The 11,464-nt window shown below is 34.0% G+C and overlaps 1 protein-coding gene across 2 annotated transcripts in view; it reads left to right on the forward strand.

Annotated features, from left to right (window-relative positions):
* MRPL13 (mitochondrial ribosomal protein L13) overlaps nucleotides 1–11,464 on the forward strand; it is a 47,410-nt gene that overhangs the window by 17,547 nt on the left and 18,399 nt on the right. For both annotated transcript variants that reach the window (XM_077764754.1, XM_077764743.1), the window contains exons 4-5: nucleotides 1,284–1,344; nucleotides 7,503–7,589. In XM_077764754.1, the coding sequence (XP_077620880.1) occupies nucleotides 1,284–1,344; nucleotides 7,503–7,589 (148 nt within the window). The remainder of the gene's footprint in view (nucleotides 1–1,283; nucleotides 1,345–7,502; nucleotides 7,590–11,464) is intronic.

Here is an 11,464-nt window from a genome sequence, read left to right on the forward strand (position 1 = left end):
GTTTATCTGTATTTCCCCAGAACCCAGCACAGTAGGCATTCAGTAAGTATTTACTGAATTGATTTGAACTGAAAAAAAAAATTGATGAACATTTAAAACAAAGTTTCTCTTCCATTCAGGCTATCCCACACTGGAAAAAGAAGTGTAGTCAGTTTTTCACCAGTAAAAATCAGCTGAGTATTTATTACATTATTCAAGTCTTTCCTCTACTCAGAGTTTTATTCCACCTTTCCAGATTCTTCAGCATAAAGTCCAAACTCATGAAATAAAATGTAAATGGTATTATACTTTAGAACTTGGCATCTCAATGTTAAAACAGAAAGGTGATCTTTAGTGTAGAAGTTATAAAGTACTTTTTTTCCACAGAGAGAAAGAATATAGGAATTGAAGTCTAGACAGGTATTTCTTTTTCTGAAACTGAAATTCCTTGAAATAAATGAAAATATCACTTTGAAAATTACCCATCTTTCTCAGCAAACTTCTAAATCTGCTTTGTTAAATTTTATTCCTGAAATGTGGTTCTTCCAAATGTTTTTAAGTCTGATTAAAACTTATAAAAGGAAGGTAATCTTTAACTTGTTATACAGAGTCCACTGAGTTTGTTTTCTTTAATCCTTCCTCAAAAATCATTTAGGCTTTATGAAACTGACATGTGTATATTGTTTTTGTTTTAACATCTGGGGCATCCAAGTTACTAAGCTTCCATAAGTACTATCCCAAATATATATATTTTAAATCTCCCATTCATCCATTTTATATATAAATTTGATAGGAACACAATATTTTCTTTCTTAAGACCAAGGTGTAGCTCTTAGTGGTCTTTTACTGACTGTTAATAGGTAACAGGATCGTTCCCTGTTTCGAGTTTGAACTGGACTTCAGAACCAAAGTGGCCACCACTGTTTTCCGTAAACCTGACCCCTAGCTTATAGGACATTCTGATTGGGCAGGGTATTGAAGCATATTGGCTCATGGCTTTTTCTTTCTTAAATTCAAGCATGACAAACTACCTCAGAATGAATGAAAATGATAGTTATGCTGAGAGTTTTCCAAGGTGTGCAATTTTTATGAAATAATGATAGTTGACCACTTAAAAAGAACAGCATTTCAAATAGCATCATTACTACTTAATTTTTAAGACATTAATGAACATCATAGTTTCCAGAAACAAGAATAATTTAATAATAAAAATAGTTTTCATATTTTCTATAATATGTATTCATTTCAAGAAATAGTATATCATAGCCTACTCCCAGTTTTAATGTCTTTGCTTCTTTTAACAGCTATCCAGGTGGATTTAGACAAGTAACAGCTGCTCAACTTCACCAGAAGGATCCAGTAGCAGTAAGTTTATTGTATTTTTTATTATTTATCATCTGTGAAAAGACTGTCTCGGGAACAGTTTTCCCCATCTTGCTCCCCTTCTATTGTAGCTAGCATTCAGGGCCACAGATTCTGCACTTTACTGTATCACACAAGTTTTGATAACAATTATTTCATTACTGGGGCGCCTGGGTGGCTTAGTCTGTTAAGCGGCCTACTTCAACTCGGGTCATGATCTTGCAGTTCGTGGGTTCAAGCCCCGCATCAGGTCCTGTGCTGGCAGCTCAGAGCCTGGAGCCTGCTTTGGATTCTGTGTCTCCCTCTCTCTCTGCCTCTCCCCGGCTCATGTTATGTCTCTCTCTGTCTCAAAAACAAATAAACTATAAATTTTTTTTAAATAATAAAAAATAATTATTTCATTATCATTCAATTCTATATATTTTCTAAACACTCTGCTATGTTTTGTATTTAGCCAAACAGTTTTGTTGCTTTTCTGTTTAATAACTTGATGCTTACATGATTACCTAGAATATATTTGCTGACAATGTCTTGGAGAGAGAGATGTATGTATCTATGTATGATTATACCTCCATTATATCAAATATGCAAAGCACATCCCAATCAGAAAGTCTTACTTTTTTCTCTTTATTTGATTTATTGATTACCTAAAAGAGTTATGTTATGATCTCAATTTTGGATTTATTTTTTTCCCTGTATTTCTGTCAGTTTTTTCTTTGTATGTTTTGAAGATGTTGTGTTAGATGAATTTAAGTTTGGAATTATATTCTTCCTAAGAATTAATCAGGGTATCTACCAGCTGTTTTTGTCTCCAATTACACTTTTTAACTCAAGGCCTTTTTTTTTTTTTAAATAAACTCTACAGCCTTCTTTTGAAGTGTTTGCCTGATAAATCATTCTACTTTAAATTTAATTTATTTCTTTTTCTGTATTACAGGTCATATTTATTGATCATTAACATCCTCAGATTAGTACTATGCACCTTATATGATTTTTTTTTAAATGTAACTTACTGTCAAGTTAGCTAACATACGGTGTATACAGTTGCTCTTGGCTTCAGGGGTCGATTCCTATGCTTCATTGTTTACATACAACACCCAGTGCTCATCCTAATAAGTGCCCTCCTCAGTGCTCATCACCATTTCCCCCTCCTTCCCTCTCCCCCATCAACCCTCCATTCGTTCTTTGTATTTAAGAGTCTCTTATGGTTTGCCTGCCTCTCTGAAACTATTTTTTTGCCCTTCCCTTCCCCCATGGTCTTCTGTTAAGTTTCTCAAATTCCATATCTGTCTTTCTCTGACTGACTTATTTCACTTAGCATAATACTCTCCAGTTAAATCCACATTGTTGCAAATGTTAAAATTTCATTCTTTCTCATTGCTGAGTTGTATCATTCCACTATATATATAAACCACAAAAATCTTCTAAGGACCTTGTTTTGATCTGGAGGGAAGTAAAGATAATTGATTAAGCTTACACTTCTAATAAATAAACTCAATCCGAAAGAAGGCAAGAAAGGAAAGAAGATTTTATTTTTTCCTTTCCTTCTTTCTTGCCTTCTTTTGGATTGAGTTTATTAGAAGTCTAAGATTAATCAATCTTTACTTTCTTCGAGATCAAAATAAGGTCCTTAGAAGATTTTTAACACCTATTCTTCCTCACATAGTCATCAATTTTCAAAACCCTTCCAATTCAACATTCTTGTTACTGTGTTATACAGTTAACTGAATTTTCATGTTTTTCTTTGCTTATACATCCTTTTCACATAACAGCTTTCCTTTGGGATTAATTTCCTTCTTGAAACACTTCTTTTGACATTCCTATCATAACATTCTTTTAATAGTAAACTTCCTATTTTTTCTGAAACTGTCTTTATTTTTGCCTTCTTCTTGAAAGATAGTTTTGCTTACGCAGTATATGCAATTCTACGGTAACCATGTTTCTCTCTCACCTGTTTGAAGCTACTGTTCAAGCAGATTTTAGCTTCTGTTATTGCTAAGTTAGATGTCAGTTGAATTGTTTATATATATGTTTTTGGTTTTTTTTTTTGGTGATACATCTGAAATCTTTCCTTTGCCTTCCATTTTCCTGTTTCTTTTCAAGTTACTTATTTTGCTTGAGGACTGGCATCTTCAGTGCTGAAAATCTGTCAGCTCTTAACTATCTAACTGACTGAGCTACCCAGGGAGTAGCTCCCTTAGTGAGTTACTAATTTGACTTATTTTTTTTCTTGAAGTTTTATTACTTGTTTCTTTTTCAAATTTGCTAGTCAGTTTTGATAGTCTTTCTTTTTCTTTGTCATACTTTGGTCCCTTATATTATTTAAGCATAGTAAACCTAGTTCTTTGTATTTGTATCTGATTTTAATATTTGTATTCTTTGTGGATCTATAATTTATTGTTTCTGCTCAGGGTGCTTGATAAGCTCATGTACCTTGAAACTTCATCACTGAGAATTCTTTGAGACCTGTGTCTTCAAAGTGGATTTCTTTACAAAAGATCAACTTAGCTTCTGGCAAGTGCATGGGGCTTTACCAACCTAAGACCTCTTTAAGCTATCCTTTAGAGTTCTGGGTTTTGATCCCAGCAATGACTTGTAAACCTTGAGCCTTGTGCAGTAAGGCTTGTAGTTATCTGTTTCCTATCAGGAAAGATTTGAATTTTTAATTTCCCCACTATACACTCTGGATGTGCCTTTCTGCTGAAAACCAGGGTTTACGAGAAAGTCTTTGATCCTACCTCCTGACCAAAAAGAGGTAGTCCTTTGAAATCCAAGCCCTGCACTAAGCTGATGCCCTCTGGGCAGATGCCAGCCTTAGACTCTTTTTTTTTTTTTTTTAAGAAAAGGTTTTTGAAAACAATATTATTAACTTTATTAATATTTACTTATGATTTATTTACTAGGAGAAATTTCTAACCTTAATATTAGCTTTCAATACTGCTAGAAGCAAAATCTCCTTTTACCATTTCACAATTTTATATTTCCTTCCTTTACTCTTTATAATCCAATCTGAACTATATGCATAACATAGATACCATTTTCCTCATTAGGAGCTATTTTAGCTTTTTACCCAAAGGCATTCATAAATGAACAAAGTGTTATGCTGTGAAGACATTCTTTTTTATTTCCCTACAATAGCAAATAAAAATAAATATCTATTGTTAGGATGCAACCATTTGTAATACTGCCTATAATTTTCTTGGGGTGAGGGAAAGGGGCATATTTTACTTCTTATCATTAATAGGTATTTTACAAAACCGTATCTAGAAATTGCTTAAGAAATTTTTAATGTTGTATTTCAAAATGTGTTTTTGGACTATTACAGGTCAAATAAAATATCCTATTTTGACTATTTATGGGATGGTATATATGGTATTAAAAAGTTGTAAGGGCTACTGACAGTATGCACCATAAGTGCTACAATAAATTGTAGTTTGGGTATTTAATAAATAGTTTTAAATGTTATTTCTGTGGTATTCTGGCATGCTCACTGTACACTAGGAGGCAATATAGTCCTACTTTTTTTTATAAGAATTTAGCATTTGTAGAAATTGTTCCAAATTATGTTTTGTAAACAAATATTAAAATACATTACAAAATGTTTGATGAAGGTCTGGAAAATAGTTCAGAGTGAATTCCATTTGAATTATTATTTCATTTAAATGATGTTAGTTCTTTTTTTTGAAGTATTAATTTTAATTTTGTATTTTGAAAAAGTACAGTTTGTTAAAGAAGAGGTCAGTCATTTTACTTCCAAATTAAATACTTAAGTGTTTGCCTAGAACAGTAGGACTTGTGCCAGCAGGCATCATTTGCTAATCAGCACTTGGTATATGGACTCATAAGAGACTTTGTTTTCTGATGCATCCTTCTGATTAAGAGTACAGTCCTGGAACATTATTTGTGAAACACATTAAATAGTACATTTAAATAGTTATTAGTAGGTTATTAAATATTTCAAAATATTACAATCATATGCCATTAAACTCAAATAAATATGTTGATTGGGCTTTTCCTTATCCCTACCATATATTATGGTTCCCTTAAGAGTTTTTCATCCTTATATTGTTTCCTAACATGGTTCCTTTCTTATGTTTTTACCCGTTCTGTGGTTAATAAAGTTATTTTGTGTGAAACAAATGGCACATATCCTGGTTTGCAGGTTGTATGCGGAAGGTCTTTAGTATTTATCAATCTCACTTTTACTCTGTCTTTCTCACTCTCTGAATTCCTTAGAACTTATAAATAAGTCTATACAGCTATAAATACTTGATTGCATGTACATGTTGTGTTATTATTTGGGGGAGTATATTGTTGTATGTATGTCTTTCTCTCCCCTGTCAGCTTATAACCTTTCTACACTTTCTGGCTTTCCCTAATTGAGTGTTATGTTTGCATTTTTTAATAGGGCAAGTTTTTAAAAAAACATCTTGTTAATTCAGGTGACTATAGCTTGCTAAATTTTGTCAAGAACATGAAACCTAAATGGCATATAACCCTACCAAAATGATAAAATTGCTGCCAGGGTGATATTCAGAGAATATGATGACTGGCTGTCCAGATAGCATGCTGTGTAATGTCAACATTGTCCGTTTCTACTTAAGACTTTTAGGGGCACCTGGGTGGCTCAGTCAGTTAAGCGTCTGACTTCAGCTCAGGTCATGATCTCACTGTTCATGGGTTCAAGCCCATGTAGGGCTCTGTGCTGACAGCTCAGAGCTGGAGCTGCTTTGAATTCTGTGTTTCGCTCTCTCTCTCTGCCTCTCCCCCCTCAAAAAGAAACATTAAAAAATTTATTTTAAAAATTTAAAATTTTAAAGACTAATATCTAGATTAATGCTGTCTAACAGAAATTTCTGTCATGATGGAAATGTTCTTCTGTCTGTACTGATAAATATGGTAACCACTGGCTACATGTGGCAGTTGACCACTTGAAATGTGGCTTGTGTGACTGAGTAACTGAATTTTTTATTGCTTTTAATTTTAACAATGTAACTCTCTATTAAAATCTCCAGAACATAGAGTATTAACAGCACTAAATTGGAAAATGTATACGAGATGCCATTGGCTTTTGTATGTAGTTAGGTTTTGTAGTCTGATTTGATGAGAAAATTAAAGGAATAGGAAAGCTTCTTACAGTACAGCCTTGTTCTATCACATATAATTTAGTGAATTAACTTTAATACATGTCAAGTTATATCCTTGGAATATGAGCACGGAGGGTAAAACTTGTTGTAACCCTTCAGATGTCCCTGTCAGCAGTGTTATGAAGACCTCACAGTGTATTTGTGCTGTATACCACAGACCCCCAGGAGGTTAAGGAACACAGAGTGACACTCTGTGGCCTTCTCTTGACAACACATACATCAAATCACATTCAGACCAACAATGAGGATAATCTTAAAAGGGGGAAAGTAAATCACGGAAGGTTAGTTTGCCCTCTTGGAAATGGGTATGGTAGAGAGAAAGGATTTTTTGTCTTCTGGAGAAGTTACAGAGAGAAACACATTATAGGTGTGATTGTATGTACCATGTGTTTATTCTGGAAGTAAGACCTCCTGGTTTGAATTCTAGCACCACTGTTTACAAGATATATGAAGTTGGGGGAATTCTTTGACCTTACTAAATCTGTTTCCTTATCTGTGAAATGAGACTCAGCATCATAAACAAGATAACAAATATAATACAACTAACCACCGTGCACACAGTAATTTTTCAGTGAATGATAACCTTACCATTGGTGTAGATTTGTAACTTACAGAGTCAGTCTCATAACTGTATGGTTCAGGCTTACTTTATGAATCAGAAACCTCGTGATCTCCTACCTGGAGAAAACAGGATTAAGACCTCCCTGGGTTCTGCTCATTTCAGTATATAACAAGCTTGTTCTAGCTATAATTGGCACATACGTAGATTATTTTTAACTTCTTCTTGTCCTTTTCCTTTAATATAAGTCAAATAGAGCCTAAAGAAAACAGTAATGTGCAAGATAATAACAATTCTTTTGCTGTTGCTGCCATATATGTATTTAGGTCTCAATTTCTTTCATTTCACTTGAGTCTGACCCCATTTGTTTTCATTACCATCTGTAAATGTGTTTGCCTTCTTATATCTCAAGTCAGATTTTTTCTTATTAAATCCTATATATATCTGTTTTTCAGATTGTGAAACTAGCTATTTATGGCATGCTGCCAAAAAACCTTCACAGAAGAACTCTGATGCAGAGGTTGCATCTTTTCCCGGATGAGGTAAGTCCATGGTCATTGGTAATGGTGCTTCAACAAGGAACCATGGCCAGGGCCCCTGTTGAATTGAGGGTACTCATTGCTGATTTCATCAGCTACAAAAAAGAATGCATTTCATTTACATTTCATGTGACTAGTAGCAAAATTTGCATGAATCATGAATAATTTAGGTTTTATTGCTAATTATTTTCATTGATTTAATTTTAGAATACTTCTTCCTACTCAAAATTTATTCAGCTAAAAATGTACTTGAAAAAAAATAACGATTTTTATTTATCAATATTAAACTATTTTAAGTCCTTAAGCTTTTCTCTAGTATAATATAATGAAACACTAGAAGTTCTATTATAAAATAGTTGAATCCAAGCTCTGGAATCAGGTATCTGGATTAGAATTCATGCTGCACCATTTACTAATGTCATGGCCATGGGTGGTTACTTATTATCTGTTTTTGCATCAGTATAATGGAAATAATGGTATCTACTTTGTAAGGTTTGTGGTAAGGCTTCAATGAGATGACATTTGTGGAATGCTTAGAACAGGGCCTGACACAGTTAAGTGCTGTTGCTGTCATAACCATGGTTGTGATTGTTCTCCTTACAGTTCCTACTAGATGAATAATGTGGAAATGAATTCCAGACTATCAAGTTGTATCAATGATTTAAACCACTGTGTGCTCTATTTAGTTAGCTTAAGCAATGCATGAGTAAATTATTCATGCATTCATCAAAATTATTAATGTATTACATTTGCTTTGTATGAAAGAGTAGAATATTCCAAGATTCACTTTACCTCTGAAGTAGCAAGTATGGGAGTAGTGTCACCATCTAAGGATAAATGACCCTCATGAAAGCACAATTTTTAAACTCTTAATTCTTTTTATTTTTTTTTATTTTTTTAACATTTATTCATTTTTGAAAGATGGAGAGAGACAGCATGAGTGAGGGAGAGCAGAGAGGATACAGGGAGACACACCATCCAAAGCAGGCTCTAGGCTCTGAGCTGTCAGCAAAGAGCCTGATGCGGGGCTTGAACTCACGGACCATGAGATCATGACCTGAGCAGAAGTCAGACGCTTAACCAACTGAGCCACTCAGGTGCCCTTAAAACTCCTTTCTTATTGTGGGTCAATGTCAAAAAAGTTTGAAAGCCAAGAACAAAGAGCTAGTACAAGTCTTTTGCTGGTGAGAAGAGAAAGAGTAGTTTCTACTCTGGCATGATAGAAGGATAATTATCTCATACTTGAGTTCTCAAACTGGNTTTGAGAGACAGAGAACACACGCGAGCCAGGGAGAGGAGCAGAGGGAAAGAGAGAGAAAGAGAGAGAGAGAATCTCAAGCGCTCAAGCAGGTTCAAGCAGGTTCCACACTCATCATGGAACCTGACGCAGGAATCAATCCAATGACCCTGGGATCATGACTGGAGCTGAAATCAAGAGTTGGCTGCCAACTGACTGAGCCACCCAGGCTCCCCTAAAACCTGTGTTTCTGGTTGTACTGTCCCATTTTTTTAGAAACCATAATTTCTAAAAGACAAAAAATGATATATTGATATATAATCTTAGTTATAAGGAAGTCAAGTTTGAATGTGGATACTTTAGGTATTCATGGTAGTTCAGTTGAACAACAAATTACTTAAATAATTTTAGACTATAAAATTAATGGGCCCACTTCCCCAAAATGAATTGTCAAATATTCAGAAGGTTGATAACACATTTTGTTGTTCAGGCCATAGGGAAATAGGAACTCATAGATTACTAGGAGTACAAAATAGTGCAACCCACAAGGAATCAGAGAAGTAGGTAACATCACACGAAATATATACATAAGGAAAGTCAGGCTTGATCCAGCAATCTATTTGCTCTGAAGATACACAAGATTATTGTTTCCACATTATTTATAATAGTTAAGTAATAGAAATCAGTGTTTATACAGAGGAAATTGGATAAGCTATGTTATATCCATTCAGTTGGGTACTATGCAGTTATAAAAAAAAGAATTCCAAATATTCTTGTGGTTTGATAAGTAATGCTTTCTGGGATATATTGGTAAGTGAAAAATTATAGATAGTGTACTACCTTTTGTATGCATATACACATATATATGTTTACACACGCATACATACTATAACTGCTTCTTATCGTGTAAAGAAACACAGGAAGAATAAATGAGAAAATAAAGTTGGCTGCTTACTGAAGCATGGGCACAACAAGGTGAAAGGAATAGGGAAGAGAGTGAGATTTTTGGAGTATGCCTGCAGATTATTTGGTTTTTTAATTTTAATTGTGTTATCGTGTTAAGATTGTATTCAAAAATAAAATCACAGCAGCAGTAGATGTAAGTACAACTAGTGGACAGATCTTGTTTTCTAAGTGCTATTTCTTATTAAAAGGAACCTGGTTTTCTTGGAGAAATGGTTGATTCTAGGTCTGGAGCAGAGAAACAGAGTTATTATGGAGTACACACATGCACACACAATTATTATTTCTCCATTGTTTATACTGGTAAAATAATAAGTAACAGAAAGTAAGGCAGTACTCAAAAACGGATGAGGAAACATCAAGAGAACATAGGAGACATTTTGAATTGGTGCCCACTGACCGAATGAGGGACTGTGTGAGCCTCAAAATGAATGGTTAGAGTAATGGATTACATTGAATAGAAAACAGTAATCTGTGAGCCAAAGATGAAGTCCAAAAATCATTTTTAACTTGTTGTAATTTCCCTTTTCCTTTCTGGAGAAGGAAAAGCTTTTCTTTAGAGTAGAATGTCACCCAAAAATGTAGAAATAATACCAAATTAGAAAACCCACCATTATCAGCGTATTTTATAGTCACTGGGTAAAAAATTATTGTAGAACAAGATACTCACACAATTTCAAAACATCAGGCCACAGCATACTTACTGTTTGAAAGAAGAAAAGATACTTTTTTATGTTAAAGATCGCTGGCAGACACAACAGTCCCCAGAGACCAAGCGTTAACTTTAATATGGAGCAGCCAGCATCATGTACCTCCTGCTGTGCATGAGGCACTGAAGACCCAACGCGAACTGTGTAGCTTTCTGCCAGAAATGTTAACTGGAGTCTAATCATAAGCAAACAATGCTACAAATCCAAATTAAAGGACATTCTACAACGTACTTGGCCTGAGCTCTTCAAAAGTGTTAATTTCATGAAAGAAAAACCAGGGAAAGTCTTTGTATTAAAAGAGACTAGGCTGAAGAATTCATTATGTATGTCCAACAACACAGTAATAGCATAAATAACTAAGTATAGCATGTGACCCTTGACTGGATCTTAGATTGAAAAACAGATACATAAGACAATATTTGATCAGTTTGGGAAATTTGGATATACACTTATATGTCAGATAGAAAGTATTTCATCTATGTTAATGTTCCTAAGCATGAATTTGTAACGTGGTGATAGAGGAGACAATCCTTATATTTAGGAAGTAGACACTGAAATATTTGGGGGTGAAATATTGGTAAATTACTCTCAAATGGTTCAGCCAAAAAGAAAATTTGTGTATATGTGTTTGTATATAGGTGAAAAGAAGGAAAGCAAACATGTCCTATTTTGACAATTGGTGAATTCAGGTGAAGGTTAAATAAGTGTTCACTGTATTCTCCCAACTGTATTCTCAAATCTTTTCTATAGATTTGCAATTTCTTTAAAAATTGAAAAAACGTAATAAAGTAAATTATCACCTTGCCCCTTATTTATTCCACTCATTTGTTTCCTTATTTCTTATTTAGGTTAATCATTCCATCTGTGTAGAGGACTCTTAAATCTTTTTTTTTCCCTTAAATAGTTTATTATCAAGTTGGTTTTCATATAACACCTAGTGCTCATCCCCACAAGTACCCTCCTCCATG

This window comes from Crocuta crocuta, unplaced genomic scaffold (genome assembly GCF_008692635.1).
Source record: "Crocuta crocuta isolate KB4526 unplaced genomic scaffold, BGI_CrCroc_1.0 scaffold260, whole genome shotgun sequence".
Lineage (NCBI taxonomy): Eukaryota > Metazoa > Chordata > Mammalia > Carnivora > Hyaenidae > Crocuta > Crocuta crocuta.